Source organism: Sardina pilchardus, chromosome 7 (genome assembly GCF_963854185.1).
Source record: "Sardina pilchardus chromosome 7, fSarPil1.1, whole genome shotgun sequence".
Classification (NCBI taxonomy): Eukaryota; Metazoa; Chordata; class Actinopteri; order Clupeiformes; family Clupeidae; genus Sardina; species Sardina pilchardus.
The window spans coordinates 7,937,420-7,957,763 of NC_085000.1; the positions used below are offsets into that span (position 1 = coordinate 7,937,420).

At 44.3% G+C, this 20,344-nt stretch overlaps 1 protein-coding gene across 1 annotated transcript in view; it reads left to right on the forward strand.

The window, feature by feature from the left end:
- The first annotated feature begins 13,732 nt into the window (after window positions 1-13,732).
- The window catches only part of megf6a (multiple EGF-like-domains 6a), a 65,355-nt gene continuing 58,743 nt past the window's right edge, over window positions 13,733-20,344 (forward strand). The window contains exon 1 of the mRNA XM_062540189.1: window positions 13,733-13,796. Coding sequence (XP_062396173.1) covers window positions 13,733-13,796 — 64 coding nt within the window. The remainder of the gene's footprint in view (window positions 13,797-20,344) is intronic.

A 20,344-nucleotide genomic window follows, 5' to 3' on the forward strand; every position in this document is an offset into this window, starting at 1 on the left:
TGTATTTTAAAGGTGTACTGTATGTCTCCCCTGTGTGTGAGAGAGTCAAGAATGTGAGAGAATCAGGAGGTACAGAACAAAACACAACACACCCTTATTCAATGGCAAGAGGCACTTGCACAAGAACATGGACAACTCTGATGTGAATAATCCAATGCACCTTTCATGCCCACAAGGTTAAGATCTGATACACATTTAATTTCACAAATTCTGTTCTTTTTTTTCTCAATTTTACCAATTGAACTGTGCAGTTGGTTTTGATTTTATTTATTTGGATCCCCACGATGCTACTCTTCCTGGGGTCCACACACAACATACAATAGACAAGAAAATCAACATACAAAAAAAGAAATCAACATACAACACAATAGATATAAAAACAGGAAAAGAAAATACTTTTCCCGGGGTCCACACACTATAACAAACAAGAAATCAACAAGACAACATATATAAAAATAAACAAATAAAAGAAAACAGAAAAATAATGACTAACTAACTATAAGCCATCAACACACAACACAGACAAACCACAACAAGAGATGAAGTGACAAAAAGGAAAAAGTACATGTGAGTAAATAAAAATTCAGTAGTAGGCTACATACAGTACTAGGATTTAGTGCAATCAACCATAAGGTGCTGCTTTACTTGTTTTTTTTAAACTAACTTTGCTCTGGATTTTTGATATCTGATCTGGAAGGTAGTTCCATTCAACCATAGCTCTACACAGCACTGTGCGTTGTTTCAGTGTTGTTTTGATTAGTGGAATTGTGTAGTTACCACTAGTAGCATGTCTAGTGGGGTATGTGTGAACATTGGAACTAAGTGTGAGCTGCCTGTCTAAACAAACAGTCTGGTTTGTTTAGTGTATTAAAGTTCTTTATGAAAGAAAGAAGCGATGCTTTCAACCTCGCCTCAACTGTCAGCCAGCAGAGTTGGTCATGCATGTTCTTTACATTGGCTCTCTGTGTGCATTTAAGGGCAAGCCTTGCTGCTCTATTTTGTACTCGCTGAAGCTTCCCTAGATTAGTTTTTGTGGTACCTGACCAGGCCACTGAACAGTAGTCTAACTGTGATAAGACCAGGGTTTGTAGGACCTGTTTGGTCAGATGAGGTGTTAAAAAGGAAGAGCATCTTTTGACTACAGATATGTTCCTCCCCATCTTTTGCGCCAGTAAATCTGTATGCCTTGACCATGACAGTTTACAGTCTAAGTTTACCCCAGGAGCTTTATTTCTTGTACTTGCTCAACCGCAACATTGTTCAGTACTAAATTTAGTTGGGGCTTAGAGCTTAATGGGTGTTTTGTTCCAAATACAATACTCTTGGTTTTTGATATGTTCAGGACAAGTAAAGTTTGTCAGAGATCAGAGATCCATTTGAAAATCTCCTGCAACTCTTTGTTGAGGGCTGAGGTGATTTCCTCAACTGTTTGTGCAGACATATAGAGAGTTGAATCATCTGCATACATAGACACACAAGCTTTCTTACAAACAAGTGGGAGATCATTTGTAAAAAAAAAAAAAAAAAAGGTTGGTGGATGAATATCTTCAACATGTTGGTAAAATGTGAGATATAGAAACAAACATCTTTTTGAAGTTGTGTAGTTTGGCCTGGATTATCTGGTTGTCATCAGTATTGATTGGGGCAAGATGCTGCTCTCTCATCTCACACATGTACAGCAGTTTTTGAGAAGCAGAATGCTAAACTGTGCGTAAACAGTCATTAATTATGTTGGACTGCTGGGTGGGCTTTTTAAAGTCATGTCATGAAGACCACTTCTGTTGGGCAAAGAGCAGCAACATTAGTACTACCAGCAATGCAATAAGTGGAAACAATGGATTACAGTGGCCCGGTATTTTTTCATCCTCAACATATGGCATCAAAGAGTATCTTTGCAATACGCAGCACAACTTTAAACAAGAACAAACTCCATTTTAATTTGAGAGTACGTGTCTGTCCGCTCACGACAGCACAGCTCTGTATTTCATTCTGATTGAGAACATCAAAGCAACCAGTGAAATTGAAGTTCAAAAAGATCAACAGCATATTTTATTATTTGTGCTTTAGTTTCATTTTGAGGACAAACAGAACATTTTCATAACCCTGTCCCAATTATTGTAGTCACGTTGTGCTTTGGAATAAATCACAAGAAGAAAATGTTTTCAGTTTATAAAGTGGACATCATCCTTTATTAATCTGATATTCATAATACTTTTCTGAACATAATAGAACATACCAGATAGTAGTTTTGTGAAGCTTCTATGATTCTACAATTTCCAACAGTACACTCATTCATTGCTTAACAAATTGAACTGTCAAACAGATTATCATTACCAAAGATCCAAACATTGTCTCTCACGTATTGTTTCCAAAACATGTGTTTAAATGCTTAAAGGCCTTTAAAAGGTTGAAAGGCTTAACTTATGACACCTGCTGCTCATCTAGCATTTTATAGGAACGAATGGTCCAAGAGACTCCCTGACCTCTCTGCCTTTATAGTCGACTAATCCACTCTGACAAGAGGTCTTTGTGACGAAGGAAGGCAATCGGAGAGACAGCTGGAAGACTTAGGATATTCGACTTGGAGTAAACGGTCAGTTAGAAAGCCATCCCATGTCAAGACTACTGCAGGCTGTAAATCAGCCAAACATCAAGTTCACTTCTCGAGTCGACAAACCTCCCATGTCTAATGCTGTCAAAAGCGAGGCTTGTGTGAACGTGTCCACCACATAAAGAGCCTTTTAATTCAATAAGAGAATGTTCTGCCTCTTCGTTGCCGCTCCATCGCCAATTTATTAAGCCGTAACCACTCAAATTTGGCTCCAGATAACAGGCATCTGTAGGGCGTGTAAAATCATCAGTTGCTTTGACAATTGAAGAATACAATGCTTGTTGATGTGGACACTTGTGTTGGAGCATGGATGTAAGCGGTCAATAAAAAACGTCAAAGATGTGAATGTTTTTTTGGAGGTCTCTTATTTGAATGGCCTTTTATCTATTGATGGAAGTGGCCATTTGCCAGTTATACTGTATACAGTATTGTGCCTTGTTACCAGAGCAAATCATCATATTTGTAATGGATAGACATCACTGTTATTTCCAGTGAATAAAATAATATCTCTTTCACCACTGAAACATTCTTTGTCTCTTCAGTTGGGTTCAAATGTGCTTGTGTAGTCTTGTTCTGCACACAAACATGCATTTCTTCCATTATATTTGAACTTCATGTGTCTGTGTTGTACAGTTTCTATTTGGAGTGTTATGTGGGAAATGTGTTTCAATAGATGACAGGACTCCCTGCTCAAAAATATAATGAATGGGTATTAAAAACATCAACAAGTGTAACAGGAAACCACAAACTCTGTTCATGCAGTATGCATTTCATGTTGATTGCCTTGACTGTCAATGTTTTCAAAACAGTAAATATTAACAAATGTGTCAACAGAATCAACCGAGACCTTGTGCATTGACAAAATATTTATATTTCAGCTTACAAGGCACTCATTGCAGTTTAAGACATTTTTTAAGCATTGTAATGGATTGAACGTATGAATCATGTATATGTATATATTTTTTTAAGAAGGGCTGAAATAGATCCAGTTCTTAGTCATATGTGCCCTGAGGGTTTGGTCTTCACACACATCATACATTTTATATGTGTGTATACATTAAGAAGGATCATCTTTGACATGTGTTTGTAATACTCACTTTCACTTTGCATTACTGTCAGTGTTAGTGTGAATGATGTGAATCATATTTTGGAGATATTTGACATGGAAAGAAATTCTTTGGCTCTTAATCATTTCATGGTACCCTTGACTTTAAGGTTTCATGTGTTAGTCCAATATGGTTTTCTGTACAAATCCAGAATATCTATGAATACAAATGTAAATGCAAATGCTTTGTGTATATATTTTGGACCTGTGATTTTAGATACTTTATTATCCTCCAAATACTTCACGCTCTGAGCTATTTACATTGGCAGCATGGGACATCAAAAGATCATCTGAAGGGGAATACTGTCAGGGAGTGCATGTATGAAGGGGGTGTTTTGATACTTTCTGCTGGCCAGGGCACAGATGACCCGAGGATGGAGATTCAGGAAGGGTCAACAGGAAGAGGTCACGGCTCAGTGGAGTGCAGCATCACTGTCAAAAACAGGCAGGAGGACCCGTGTCCGACAGGTGTAGAATTACACACTCGGCAGGTGGCCCACAACCCACCTGCATTATCAGTCAAGACGAACTGACTGACCCATTCCATACATTCACTACATTGCTCACTGTATGTAACTACTGCATATGGTTAATGTATACATAATGTCTATATAAGTGTATTGCACTATGTAGTGAATGAGTGGTGTTCCTCACAGGCTGAGTGTAGTAGACATGGTCCTTCCTGTAAACTTCTCATGTTGGGACCCCCTCAGATAGATGACGTGGTTTCAGATTAGTGTGTTAATCTGCAGAAAAACATCAACAGAGTAAACAGAATTGACTCGTTTCTTCTGGCTGTCACGCAGGACTGTGTACAATAAAATGTATTTATTTCCATGTGTTGTTATATGTTTGTTATGACAGCATCAGTGTATGCACAGTCTTTCATTTTTGATTTATTCATCTTGGTTCTGACATGACATGAGATACTAATGCGCGCGAGAAAAAAACAAATCTCTTCAGAGTCGCTGGCGATCCCTTTCTTCTCCTCTTCCTCCACTCTGTTGTTACTTATATGTTCCAGATTTATGACCAACTGTCTCACAAGTGTGATTAAATGTTATTTGTGCGGCTGAAGTCTAAGCCTGTCACATTCACTTTTGTCTCTGCAGCGGTTTGCAGCTATGGGCTGTGTTTCAATGGGGGCAAGTGTAAAGAAGGTGCGTCTCAAATCTGTGAATGCCCGCCAGGATTTAACGGACCCAGCTGCCAGTACGGTCAGTAGACACACTTTTTATGTACTGTACATAGTCTTCTTATGCACATAGCCAGTGTTGCACAACACATTGTTTTCTTTTACTGTAGCACAACACACCTGTCTCTTTTATGTCTTTTTCTTCCCCTGTGAGATTCACTCAACCCCCCCCCCCCCCCCCCCCCCACACACACACACACACACACCCCGGTTTGTTTAATATGCCGCCCTTCATCCTCCACATCTATTCTTGCCTGTTTTCATCAACATAGTCCAGCTAGATCCGTGCACCGAGGGTCAAGCAGCGTTACTTCCTCAAAGTTCTGGTTCGGTTCACGATGGTACACAGTTGACAGCTATGACACATGCATCAGTGAGGTCCAGGTCCTTCTTTCAGCACCATGTGTCATTACACTAAGCCTGCCTAAAACAGACTCACATGTTGGTCTGTTGGCAGCCCCTCTGGTTCAGATCTGTACCACTGCTATATTGTGTGTCTGTGCTGTTTCAGCGGTCAGATGAAAGCAGAGCAGGGACTTGTGATTCATCCTGATTGAGGTCACTTATTGTTGAAGTGTGTGACTTGGGTCTAGGTAGTTTTATACTGTTTAATGTTATTCATACCACACTATAAAATGAATTATAAAGGAGTCAATTTAGAGTATATCTTTGGATAATGCCATATACATTATATACATAGTTTTATGCAATAACACATTCAGAATGTTCTGATAGATTTGTGTAAGGTTTTCCAGGAGCTAGTTTTCTCATTTCTGGACATCATCCTGTTTAATAGTTTTCCCAGATGGTCATTTAGAAGGTGTTAGCATGACATGGTGTAACATACAGGCAATAAGCCACAAAAAAAGAATTTTGAGTTGTATGACCAAAGAAATCCCCTTAATCCCTCATTAAAATGTCAACTGATGAGGTTACCTGGAAATCTAACTGATATACTGCAAAATGTACATTTCATGCACCCTTTTTGTAGCATTTATGTAAAGTTTCACTGCAATTGTTGGGTGATAATTGTTTACTTCTCCATGTTTTTTGTGAAACTGTCAAATCATGCAAAAAGAAGGCATTACTCCATCTAACAGTGTTTAGCACACAAACAAGATTTCCTCTCAGGACAAATCATTTGAGAATTAAGACCTTGAAACTACGTTTTATACAAGACACAGATTGCAAACATTTTCACCACAATTATTAGTTATATTGATAGTTTGTGTTCCACGTGAATAGACCTTTGTTTCATTTTATGTTGATTGCAGCCTTTAAAAGAAAATATTTCAGCCTTATGAGCTAATGTCTTGGCGAAACACCTTTGTAATGGGTGCCAAGCCCACCACCTGAATCCAGCCATGTCACCTAATAGTGCTGGTTTCTCTGGTAATCCCGCATACCTTCTGTTCCAGATCATCTTTATGGAAAGAAAGCATATGTTATTCTATAGCGGCCTACTTTGCAGCTCTGGGCACCTTTTGCATCTTTCACCTGATGGCTTCCCAATGAGGTCATGTTTTACTCAGATCTTCAGGAGAAGCCCTGTGGTTGTCAGCACTCACATTTCCAATTGTATCTGTTCTTTTTCTGCTTAGAAAAAAAAAATAAAAAATCCAGTGCTTGAAAAAGTGGCCGCCACAATCCTGTCATTGTTCCCCAGCGGCCTTCCTATAGATGTTGATGGTGGTGCCTGTTGTGTGGAGAGGTTACGCCGGTCCTCCTGATGCTGGGGACTGGGGAGGCCAGGCAGGTTCATAGGCCAGTGGAGGTCCTTCCTGTCTCGGAGCAGAGCCCTGCGCTCCCTGGACGGGCTTCTGTGGGGGCGAGTGTGAGAAAGCAGCGCTGGTGAGCAGCCAGGGTGTTCTCTGAAATCATTCACTTTTACAGCAGCTCCCTCAGGGGTTAGTGATGTCCTCCTCCGCAGCTGTCGGCCAGTCCACACCGAGTGGGACGTCACAAACATATCAACGCTGGGTCCAAATGTAGCTACCTCAGTTCCTAATTTTATACCAGAATTACCAGTTGGTTCTTTTAACTGCGGTATGATTGATTTGTTATACAGTATGTCCAAAGTTCGAGGCTACCTGATCCAAAGATACTTTAGCTGTATCCACCGTCTCTGCCCGATACATTTCAGTTTCCACCTCTACATAGTCCAAGTTTCCATTATGATGTCACTTCCCTTTTTTACCTATCTGTGAGTTCCTCCTGTCAGCTTGAACCCTCACCTTATGCTGTGTAGTTTCACCCCTTCCAGTACACTCTGATATATCAACTCTCAACAACATTCATTTGGATACTATCTATTCTACGGCAAATGATGAGACACTACTTCAACACTTGGATTTAAGAGAGAAAAATCTTGTCTGCAGTTGTCCTGGGCTTGCTACACCTCCTGAGGAGATTAGCTAAGTGATACACTTGGGGACTTGACGGCGGCGTCTAGATGAAAGTTTACAAAGGAAAGTCCATTAAAATAGCTGCGGTCAGTACGTAGCTCTGGCAGGCAGACCCGTCTTTGTCTGGACTCTGCATCCCAGCCTTCGTTTTTTACTTTAGTGGAATCAGAGATCTTACCTCATGAGACATGTTCTATTCCCCTTCAATTTAACACAGAACATTCTTTAGCCTACTGCGAAAAATAGAGTGGAAATATGCAGCCTGCATAGGACCCTCCTCGTTAGCAGCCATTCAATCTTCACCACCAACATTCTGAAGGGAATATTTGAAAAGATTTTATTTCAGCTATTCAGGCTTTGTTAACATGCATGGATGCTTCATTAAGTATTGTTTTGAATATTTTTGCATTGACATACCAACTAGGCCTCGGTGCCAGGATGTCTCGTTCACATCCTGCCAAAGGGTGTCAGTAAAGACACCGTGGCAAATTAGGAAATTTCATTTTGGACGGGACGGCACAGTAATGACATGAATGCATCGTCTCTATGTGATTGGGTCATCTGCCCCAACGTAGTCATCCTCGCTCTCCAAGGTCAGTTAGGGACACATTGAAAAAAGATGATGTTGGCTTGGATGGTTTCTAAAGCACAAAATTATAATTTCATGTGTGAATGAGTATGTGCGTGTGAAAGGATGCATTAATTAGATGGCGAACAAATGTTATGACAGAACTGTGAAATTGTTTAAGTTGGATTGAACTAGAACATTCTAGATGAGGATACTGGCACCAAGTATTAACACGTATTTGTGGTGCCCATAAGCCTCCGTATAGATCGCAACATAAACTATTGCAAATCATGGTGACAAGTATGATAAAAATCCTGGAAAAGATTTAATAATTCACTACACCCTTTAAGGCATCTTCTAATGAAAGGCATTTTGCCCTGGAGTCTGCTTGAGTACAGTATTCCTCTCAGTCACACAGGCTTGGAACAGAGACAGAGGCAGCACTAACATGGAGTCATTTAGTCTGGTCCTTCTGGTCATTTAAGTGTTGGTGGAGCCACAGGTGTGGAAGGAAAGGAGCTACGGGCTCCAGTGCTGCCCAGAGACATGAAGGGGGGACAGGGGAGGAGAGGTGGCCTGGCCCCTGGTGATAGGCGGAGGGAAGTGGCCCATCAAGGCCTCTGAATAGGGAGCTCTCTCTACTCTCTCTACTCCACACCGAACGCCAGCCTGACGACAGAGTGCTATTACACAGGCATGTTAAGTACAACACATGTGATTTTACTGCTGTGGATTTAGTCTCCTGACTGGTAGAGAGATCAAGCTTGTGTGCTTTTGGGAAAGCTTTTGAATAAAATGCCACAGAGCTTGATGCATGATAAAAAATAAAAAAAAAATCCTAATTTTAGATTGTGCACCGGAGAAAGAAAAGAATAAAAGAACATGTCCGCTTATGAGAGCAGTTCTTGTGGATTATGAAGAGTAGCGACTGAGGCACCACAGATTCTGCAGATGAGCCAGGACCATTGACCAGGATGTGACAGAAGGCCTTGGCAGGTGCGGCCAGGTCGTCTACAGGTCTTTGGCTCTGGCCGTAGTGGCTGTCATGGGAGGAAGACAGGAAGGGGAACGTACCAGAGGTCAGCAGCAGTGGGCTTCCTGTCACTGGCTCTCCTCCTCCCCTCCAACCCTCCTGGACCCAAGTCCCCTATGATATTATGATGAAATGACCTACATTCCTGAGAGGGAAGAGATAGAAAGAGAGAGAGAGAGAGAGAGAGAGAGGGAAAGAAGGAGAAAGTGTGATAGAAAGAGAGAGAGAGAGAAAGAAGGAGAAAGTGTGTGAGAGAGTACCATTGATTACAGCTCTACCTGCCCCATTGACTACCATCTCTCCTCTAATGAGTCTATGGAGATTCCAAATATGAAGCCTCACGCTGTGAAACGTGCAATCAAAGAGAATTCAACGTGCAAAAAAGAGAATTCAAATGCTTTGTATGCTGCTAGCTGACATTCAGGTTTATACATTTGCAGGGCCTTGATAAGCCAGACACCTGTTGATTATGTGCTATTGTGTAGCTGTCAAACCCTGTTGCCTCATTCAGGCTCTATTATTCACCAAGACCATTTGGCCAACGTCAAAGACATTGTTTAATGTTTCTGCTCGCTCGCGTGATAATTTCCACATTTTCCGCGATTGTGAGAGAACGTCAGGACTTCTCTAAGCACATGTTTTCAGGTTCAAAAACGTGCTGTGTGCTGTGCTGCAGCAACAGCTGTAATAATTTGTCCACTGCAGAGCGAGCCGGAGCCAGTAGCTTTGAAGGAGGAGGGTCAGCAGTGACCATCCACAGAGTGAGGAGTGAGTCCAGCCAAGTGCTTGATTCAGATTTATGCGTTCTGCATTTTAGTGTAGTGTGTGTGTGCGTGTGCGTGTGTGTGTGTGTGCATGCATGTGTGTGTGTGTGTGTATGTATGTGTGTACTGTATGTGTGTGTGGTGGAGTGTTTAATACCACACATGCTTATAATAGGCGTCTTGGGAAACCCAGCACTTGAATGATTTCTGTCTTTCTGGCTGTGGACAATTTGGAGATGCAGTTTTTTAATTCGCAAAAGCATCAATCTTCTTGCATGCCCTGTAGACTTTTCATGCTTGACACAGGCTCTGTTGGTCTTTATAGTTCCCTTTCACTGAGGCAGGAATCGCAGGGTAAACGGAATCAAAGGCTTCCAGGAGGCATTTATTGTTCCGTAAATTTGCTCAATTTTCCGGTGAATACTTTTACACTTGGTCAGCTTTGCTTAAATGATTGTCTTGACTTGGTGTCACTCTAGCCAGGAATGTCATCTTAAATCTGATCAGGAATTCTAATCCCTCCTCACCAGGGGCAGAGGCCGCCAACCAGTCAAATGGCAAGCAGTGCTGTTCATGTTTGGTCTTGAACATTCATTTGCAGCCATTAGTGACACCGTCCATTCCATCTCTTACAAATTAGCATGCTGAGACAGTATGCCAGGCCTTTGCCTGTTGCACAGTAGTCTCTCTTTGTCCAGCCACTCGTTAATGCTCAGTATCTGATGTACCCATTGTATCAGAGCATGTTGTCACAAGATATACTGTACTTGGGATTATGTATGTTTTTACGGATAGAACCAGCTATTTATACCAGTGTGTAGTATTTGTTACGTGGAATTATTTGTTTTCATGTAAAAGTTGGGAGTTTGCTTTGGGGCATGGGGTGATAGTCAGTTTTCTGCCGCTTGGCTGGTCCTTGACTGAGCGGAGAGGAGAAGGTCGAGGGGTCAGAGGTGCTCTCCGCTCTGGCGCTCTCCAGCCAGCCCTGATGTTGGTGCTGACCTCTGCCTTGGGCTGAGCCAGCTCTCCTGTGCCGCCCGGGCCAAGCCACAACACAGCATTAGGGGACGTCCACAGCGCTCTGGATGCACCTGGCAATGAGAGACTGCTGTAGATTACAGAGGAGTGTGTCTGCTTTCCCCCTTCTCTCTCTCTCTCACTCTCTCTCTCTCTCTCTCTCTCTCTCTCTCTCTCTCCCTCTCTCTTTCTCTCTCTCACACACACACACACACACACACACACACACACAAAGCACACAGACTCTCACACAGTCACCAGTCACCAGACTCACCATGGGGATTTAACTTGAACTTGGCAACAGCTTGCGAGGTCAAGGGAGCAGGTTAAGTGTGTGTGTGCTTTGTGTGCTTTTACTGCCAAAGGCACACAGGCCTGGATGTTGGATCCTGTCATCTTTTACAATGTTTTGATCCCTAAACGGCATAAGTTAGCCCTTGGCTGAGCATCTGTAATCCCATCAATGCAGATTTAGGGCTAGGGGTTTTGATTGGGTCAGAGCCCTCTTCCACGCGTTCCATCTCCATCACTCTTTACCCGGCTCTCTACCCTGCTCCTCTCACAAAGACACAACACACTATCACATTTACACACACACACACACACACACACACACACACACACACACACACACACACACACACACACATGACTGCATTGTGATTCAGTCCTGCTCCCTGCACCCAGACCCTGCAACTTGCAGCACCGTCAGGTTGCGAGGCGAGCGTGCTAGCAAGTGAGCTAAAGTCCATGGGGGCTAGCATCTGTTACTAGCCCGTCTCTTGAGGCATTGGGAGGTTTACTTAATGTACACACTGCACAGGTATTGTACCAGTTGGCCCGTGCTACACACACACAAACCCATAGGGAGGGGTCTTTCTCTGGTGGACGTGGATCTGTTTTTCCAGAGCCTCAACATTTTCTTCAGTTCAATTGGCAACTTTGAACCAAACACTGGAAACACTGGAACACTGGAAAACAAAGAAAATACTGGAAGACTGCTCAGTATGTACACACACACACACACACACACACTTTCTCTCTCTCTCTCTGTTGCTCACTCACACATTCACACACACACACACACACACACACACACACACACACACACACACACACACACACACACACACACACACACACACACAGATGCATGTACTGTACACACAGACACAGACTCACACATGTCCATACACACTCAGTGATGAATGGATGTTTGGGGGTTAGTGTCGGTAGAAAAGTGGAGCAGTTATGGAGGAATTCCTCCTGAGTCTCCCTCAGCTCTCCCCCTGGCCCAGTGGAAGGCTCAAGGTTAAGGAGCCAAGCTGGTCTGGACAGGTATCACACCGCGCCGCAGACGCAGACACAGCGCATGTTACAGGTCAAAGGTCAATCCTGTGAGTCACCTGAGGGTATTTGCTAAATTGTCGTCAGCCTGTTTTCCAAGTAGACACTAGTGAGTTTGATGTGACTTATTATCCTCCTAAAGACATTTTACCATGTCACCAGCTCACCGTGGGTGTGGACACAGACTGTGATTATGGCCTGCAGGAGTGCAGTTTGAGTCTGGCAGAGTCGTATTTAATGCATGTAAAGTATATTGACCGTGAACTTCCAAAGTATTTGCACTCCTGCGGAGAGAGAATTTGTAACCGGACAGATTAAGTTCTTATGATTTTAAGTGATCTTAGTGAATGATGTGGATGCTGATTTTGTCCCCGAGTTAGTTGATATCTGTGCTGGAGGAGCCATTCTTTAACCCAAAATGAACGACATCATCAGATTAATAACAGTTTCTATTCTTTAATCAATCATGTGAAAGCCTAAAAAAGCCCTCCCCCACATTTTTTGTCTTTAATTTGGTGAAGAAATGAACAGTGATGAAATTGCCAAGCTTTCAATTCTTTAAAAATCTAAGGGTGTTTTAGGACTGACACAAATTCTATTAATCTCTCTCCTGTTCCAAAGGAGGAGATGTTTGGGTGTGTTGGGTGAGGGTTAGCGATCTCGCTCTGGACCTTCAGACTGTTTAACAAATAAACAGTGGGAACACTGTGGTTTGAGCTATCATGTGAGACCTCTAATTACCTGTGTTTACTCTGCAATTGGCCACATCTGTATTTGATTTGATGTCCAGCGTCCAGTGGCTCGGGTGACTGAGCGGAGAGTGGAGCACGGCTGGTCCCCCCACACCTCGAGAGAGCCATGTGCTCCTGTTTGTACTTAATTCCATCATTATCTCCCGGGCCTTTCATCATCCTGGACAACCGAAGCGCCACAGTCTCTGGCCAACAAAAGAGGTCATTTGTGCCATTTGCGCCCTGACAGATCGGTTTCTTGATTGCGCCAAGGTAGAAAAGAGAATCCTCCTTTTGTCCGCCTTGGTTAGAAAAACAGAGACCACTCACCACGTCAGGTGCCAAATGGCAGGCAGCACGGTGCTCTGTGCTCCTGAAACAAGTGCTCTAACGAGTGTCAAGTCAGCGGAACGCTGCGGAACAATCACCCTTCTGGGTCTGAAGCAGGAACTAATTCCTCTCGAGCGTTGCTCTCACGTACGTACGTACGCCCACCGCAAGTGACTTCCTGTTCCACTTCCACAATCTCCCTCATATGTCCGTCTCCCTTGCCAGCAGCAGCCCACTTTAAATATTTAGATATGGACGAGACAGGGTGCTGACAAGGCAATAGCTGTCGCAGAATAATATGATGAACTGGATAACTGTGCAGTTGGCTTGTATTGCCAAGCGACAATCTTAAATGGCCTTTGATGAGGTGGTGTTTTTTTTACTTTTGAGTTACAGCATATTTCCAATCAAGCTCATTATGGTGTTGAACAGTGGTGTTTGTGTTTGTGTTTGCCGTTTATAACTGAGACGTATTGGCACAGCACTCTCAGTGTCTCAGGAACTGTCTCTCAGAAAGGCCTGGCAGACTAGCGAGAGCCTCTGACAGGAGGAAACTGGGTAGTTTCCTTGAGCAAACAGGGCTGCCTTAACAAAGGGCCGTATCCAGTGAAGGAGGGTCAGAGGTCATGTTAGTGGACGGACAGTCCGCCGCCCTGATGGTGCGGGACTGTCCCTGGGCGTGTGAGAGTGGTGAGAGACGCTGCGATTCCCATAACCATCCTTTAGAAGAACATAAGGACTCGCCATAGCAGCGTTTCATTTTGCAGTTTTCTTTCTGTGCTACTTGCTCGGCCATTTATTATAAGATGACAGTTATGTTGTCGCAGAGGTCAACGAGGAAGAACTTCAGGAAATGCTTGCTATTTTACACAACTTAAAACAACAGGATAAAATTCTTACATTTTGTTACCATAAATCAACGACGGCTTGGCCCAGTAATTCTGTAACATAAATTGTTTGCAAAAAAACAATCTCTGACTGCCCAGTTGGGCTTTGCTGTCGGCTGGATGTTGAGCTTGTGTTGTTGCGTTTTTTCCCCCCTTTTTTTCCCTTTTTCTCTTTGGTTTTCACTGGCTAGAACAGATGTTGAAGATTAGGTGAAGACACTGGGTAATATAATATAGGAAATACCTCTGAGATTTGTCATTTTACTCTGTTCTCTACAAGCCCAAGATACTCTGGTCGCAGGCTATGGAATTCATAGATAAATGCCAATTGTCTTTCCATGTCATTTCCACGTTACAATGCCACAAAGGACTGCAGAAATGAGACTTGAATTAAGATGAAGGTGCCTGCTGACTAGGCTACATGCTATGCACAATGCTCTCTTGTGATTGGTGAATTGTAAACCTTGTTCATTTGACTGATTTTTTTTTTGAGGAAACGTCAACAATGAGACCATTGTTTTACTTTATTGCCTGCCTCCTTTTTTGCCGTACCCATGTAAGATGATTGAACACGCTCTCTCCGTGGTTTCAATTTGAATCACCTCCAACTCTCCTGCGTTCAAGTGATTCCATTCACAGACCCCTTAGTAGTTGTTGCCAAGGCTACTACAGTAGCAAGTGATGTATGTCACCGTTCTATTTTACTTTTTTTTTTTTTTGCCTAGGGATTAATGGATGGAGCAGTTTGAAATGGAAAACACAGAGGAAAGTGTGAGTGGCGTTTGAGCGATGTCTTTGACCAGCCGCATGTGTGACCCCTGTGCTGGGGTCCCGTAACCCTCTCTCTGCAGTGTGTCACAGCCACATTCACAAGACGGACAGAGCTATTAATGTTTATTACAGGAAGCCACTTAATGATCATTTCCCCTTGTACAGACCGTCATTCAGTCTGCAGAGTATATAGAAATAGAGCTTGTTTTGATACAGCTTCTCATGAAAGATGACTTGTTCAGCATCTCCTCACAAAGAGTGCAGATCATTTTCTCCCTCTTTTTTTTACAGTAATAGGCTTCAAAACAGCTTGTATGGAAATTGTACCTATTTATACAGAATGCTGACTCATTGTACTCGTTTAGTCTTTCTCGTTATGGATAGCTGAGTGCCAGATATTCTTTGGCCGGCAACAGTGGTGTGTGTGTAATTTTTGACCAAATTCAAAACATTCTGGAAGATTCCCCTTTGAGGAGGCATCAGGGCACAATTTGTGGCTGAACTGTGTCTTAGCTGTTCCACTACACCACAGCTCTTTCACATCAGTATGCTAATCTATAAGTCAGAGTATGATAAGAACCACTTGTCAGAGAGAGAGCAGAAAGAGCTGGAGTGGAGTGAACCCTGCATCAACATAAGGGCAGTGAAGAAAAATGGTAAATAACAGTGAAGACAAATGGTGAAGTGAATTGTTACACCGACTGCAATGTAAGCGGTGTAAATGTACTGTAAAATATAACCAAAGAAATAAAAATTGACATATTGATTGGGATTTTGTGTTGTTTCCGCGTCCTGTCATGTCACAGTTTGTTCAAAGTCCTGTTAGCTTATGTTTCATTGTAATGCATAGTTCCATAGCCGTAGAATTGTAATGTAGTGCTGTGTTGAGGTCTTGCATGTGCAACGGTTTGACCGAGGCCTTTTTTACGCCCTTCACGGAGCATCATCAGAAAAGCGTCGCTGCTGCTCCAGACATTGCCTTCTTTGTCAACGCTAACACCAGTGGCATATTGGATATCTTCCACCTGGGGAATTAATTCAAGGCCTTTAATCAGGCCCAGGACCCTTATCTCCACATGGGATTGAAAGCAGCTGAGCTAATGCAAAGCTTTTTGATGTACTTAGAGGCCGGCGGGGTTGAAGGGGGTTTGGGGGGGGGGGGGGGGGGGGTGGGGGGTGGGGGGGGTTGGTGGTGGTGGAGTGGTCGGTGGGGGGAGAAAGTCATCTCAGGTCTTTGAACACTTGGTTTTGTTCAGCGCTGTGGTGGTGGCTGGCATTCCAGTGTCAGCCGTGCTGCTAACAGGTCCGCTTGTGTTCCCTGGCCCCAGGAGACAGTTTGGCAGGGTGGGGACATGAGGGAGGTGGGGGCTGGGGCCCGGGGGTGGTGGTGGAGGGCTGGAGGTTTTCTGGGGGCAGGAAGTGCTTTTATCCACGCTGAACTGTGATTTGGGGGGCAACATTCTTGACTGCGCTCCAGTCGTCCTGGTCCTCGCCGCTGCACTGCTGTCCTGGGCCTCGTTTCTGTGATGAGAGACGACACCGGGCGCCCTTTGTGCTGTGTCTGTGCCATTATACACTCGTCTCACGGACAGTTAAGGGTGTCAGGGTGACGGCAAACAGTTGTTATGTGTTATGTGTGTGTGTGTGTGTGTGTGTGTGTGTGCGTGTATGTGTGTGTATGGGTGAAGGTATGTCTGTGTGTCTGTGTGTGTGTGTGTGTGTGTGTGTGTGCGGTTCTGTGTGTTTTCATGTATGATTATGTGTTTGTGTGTGTGTGTGTGTGTGTTGTGCAAACGTGTGTTGGTGTGTGTATATGTGACTGTGTTTTTATGTGAAGAGTGTGTCTGTGTGCTCAATTGTGTGTGTGTGTGTGTATGTGTGTATGTGTGTGTGTGTGCGTGTGCGTGTGCGTGTGCGTGTGCGTGTGCTTGCGTGTGGATTCAAGAAGAGAGAGTAGTGAGTGTAACACGCTGCCGTGACAGCCTGGCAGCATGTTTATCTTGCCATAATGACCTCCGTGTGTGTTTTCAATGCATGTGCTCAGCACTGCATGTTTGCATTAAACTGGCTTATTTGGTTAGAGTGACATTATTTCAAACGATAGCTGATGACATGAAACAATGAATGAAGTAATCTCATACACTAATTTCATTCATAAACACATTGTGCAACTGGTGTTTGGTTCCCTCTAGAGGTCCAAAAGAAAACATTGCAATCTGTTGTCTCCTGATCTTCTGTGGGATGTTTCTAAATGCCATTAGCTGGACAGTGTTTCAGAAAAACGTATACATGTGGTACAGTTGCGCACCACACGTACAGACCTAATGCATGTGGCAGACTTGGAGTACCTTGCCACGTCAGTGTGACATTTATTTTGGCTACTGTGATGCAGCACTGCCTTCTTTTCCTACTCAATACATTAAAACGGTGACAGGTCTCTTTGGACGAACACTGTGAAAAATGGTTCAAACCTGAGTTCTACCTGCTGTCTGGAGATTTATTTCACCATTAACCTTCAGCAGAGTAGAAGTCTTCCAACACTTTGAATCTCTCCGAACGATTGATGTCCTTCAGGTTCAGGTCGACTTGACTTCTCCGTGACTCTAAGCCGATGCGTACTACGCTCTGCACCTCTTGCCGGACCACATCTCTGTGTCCTCGCCGACGTCTCCCCTCCCCTCCGGATCGGCCAGCGTGATTTATTAGAGGGCTTATTAGCTCACCCCTCTGCCTGCCAAGCTCTCCGCTTGGCTAGCATTTACAGGCCTATTATAACCTCATCAAAGTCCAATCACAGACATTACAGGCGGGAGGGGATATGATTTAATTGGCCTCACAGTCCCCCTATTTTTTGAATCTGCCGTGTGTAGTGATATGAACTGGGTTCCATGTTTAAGGTTCATTGGTGAGTTTTCAAAGGTTAATTTTCCTTTAAAGTTGATCTGTGCCTTTTATGTCTAAGGCTGATATTGGAAGAATCAATAAACGTAGACCGCATATAGTCATGAGACTGTCGACGAAGGGTCACAGAGTTCCTCTCAAATTCATATGTTTGGGTTCAATCAGTAGACGATTATGAGTAGGCCCAGCATTCTACATGAACTTGGTTTAGGCTGGTGATGGAGCTTTGTTGTATTATGGAATTACTGGAAACTTCACATTATGATATTCCACAGTCAATAGTCAGTCAATATAATTTCCAAAACAGCATCTGTAATGGTCCATCGTATTAATTTATTACTGAATGCTATATAATGCATGCCAACTTTTACAAAAAAATTTCAAGGAATCAGCAGTCCTAGTTTCTGGCTCTTTAAGTGATCCCTGTTCTGGCTCATCTCACCCGGCCCAACAGGTAACTGATCCCCTCCAGAGTAAGCCATGTTCTCCAACGGGACAGCAGCCGCGCTCAGGGGAGCCACGAGGGCTTAGCCTGCGGCCGCAGACACTCTGGCCCTGCCGATGGCCCTGGCAGAGCCGAGGGGCTCCTTCATGGGACAGTGGCGGAGACAGGATGTGGCGTGTCAGGCCTGATTAGTGTGGCACACACTCAGAGCGTGTCTGTGGGCTTTGGCTCGGGGGGAAGCACTTTCCAGAGGAGCAGCGGAGGATCACCGCCCCACCGAGCGAGAGCCACGCTAGCCGACCCCTTGGAGTCAGGCGTGGGTGAAGCCTGTTTCTCCGCTGGAAGCAGCCAGGCGACCCACTCTTGATTTCAGAGGTTGCTAGGTTTGACACGCGTCCAAGGCAAACATCGATGTTGTATTTATATTTTGCTAATTTAGCACAGTCGTCTCTCCGCGGAACCGTAGCAAATGAAACTAGCAGACGTGCCTGAACTGTAAAACGCTGGAGAGAAATCCCAGCAGGCTTAGGAATTTTCCTGGAAAAAGTGGCTACCTGTAAGTGAACATTAAAATGATTAAATTGTGGAATATCCACATGACCTGAAGAACTGTACGTAAGAACAGTAGCCTTGTTTGTCTTAAACTGGCCCCGTGCCCTGTGCCCGCTCATTCCCTCGTCTGTCGCCTCAATCTGGAGCAGAACAGGTCATCACTGGCCCATTCGTAGGGGCGCTCTCCTTTGTAAGGGAGCACCTGTGCTCGGGGTATACCACCTCCACATCTCTCCCCCCTCCTCCCATCTTTCTAGAATTGCCAACAGACACATTAGACGGCCTTGTCCACCCACCCAGACGGGCTGAGCTAATATGTCTGATAATCTAATCTACAGTATATGCTGTATGGAGAGCTATAACTGGCCCTCCCCTCCCTCGTCTTTTCTGATGGATGGTTGACGTGTCAGCGGGAGAGGCAGTGGACTTTAGATAAGCATGCTACAAGCCATTCAGAGTAGATGTCTGTTTTAGTCACATTGCCAGATATGCTAAAAATATGAAGTAGAAGCAATTACAGTGATCGTGCTGAGTTAAACGCACGTAAGGGGAACAGAGAGGTGGTGGGGCTGGGGGCCGGGGGGGCTGCTCAAGTGTCAACAGTGCCCTCTAGTGGTTGAGTAATCCATGCATGAGTTGAACAAGAGGCGAACATTTCTCACACTCACACTTTAAAAGGTGTGTAAAATTAGCTCCTGTCTGCCAGTAATGGGGGAAAATACACCTTCTGCGGTTCTTTTATAGACCTCTGGAGACTTCAGTTAGAAGTCGGCAAAGCCAATATCTTGACACCTGCTCAGGCCTTGACAGGGTGAGAGAGACTGGTCAGTTGGGTTGCACCTCCACCGGTCCCAGCGATTTCCTGGCCTGGCGGCCGAGCCGACCCTGATTTCCGCCAGGGTATTTAAGCTGCGCACGGGGAGCCTTTAAAAGACGAGATCCAAGGAAAGGAGACACCCGAGGCCTGTCAACTCTGCCCCTCCCTGCCCCAGCCATGGATGACTTTAGCAGGCAGGCATCACTCCCCTCTGCGCTCTCTCTCTCTCTCTCTCTCTCTCTCTCTTTTCCTTCCTCTTCCTCTCTCTTTCTCTTTCTCTTTCTCTTTCTTAATGTGATTAGGGGTTTGTGATGATGGACAAATTACCACCACCCCCCAGCCCAAACCACACAGGACTTAACCCAGAGGCGGCTGATTAAGCTCATATGCATCTCATGGACATTCCTAACAAATTGCCTTGAACAAGATCAGGCCCGGCGCTAATTCTCTAATCGCTAATAATCAGCCTGGCTGGCCACATCTCCATGGAGCTGGACGTGTTTATTCCTCTGGGTGTGGCCTGCTCTTGGCTTCTGGAATCTTCCAGGATGCGGATAATGACAGCAGCTGTCCCTGTCAGTGCCTCCTCCGACCGGTCTGATATCAGCCACTTCATCTCATCACCGTGTCACCACGCCTCGTGTCCTGTCACAGCTTATCTCTCACGCTTGTCACAATATGCCAGTGTTGAAAGTTATACTTTTGTTTTCTGCTCCAAACAAAGTTACTAAGTAACAAATCTCCACATGCTGATGTGCGATATACTGTACATACGTACGTACAAACATGTGTGTGTGTGTGTGTGTGTGTGTGTGTGTGTGTGTGTGTGTGTGTGTGTGTGTGTGTGTGTGTGTGTGTGTGTGTG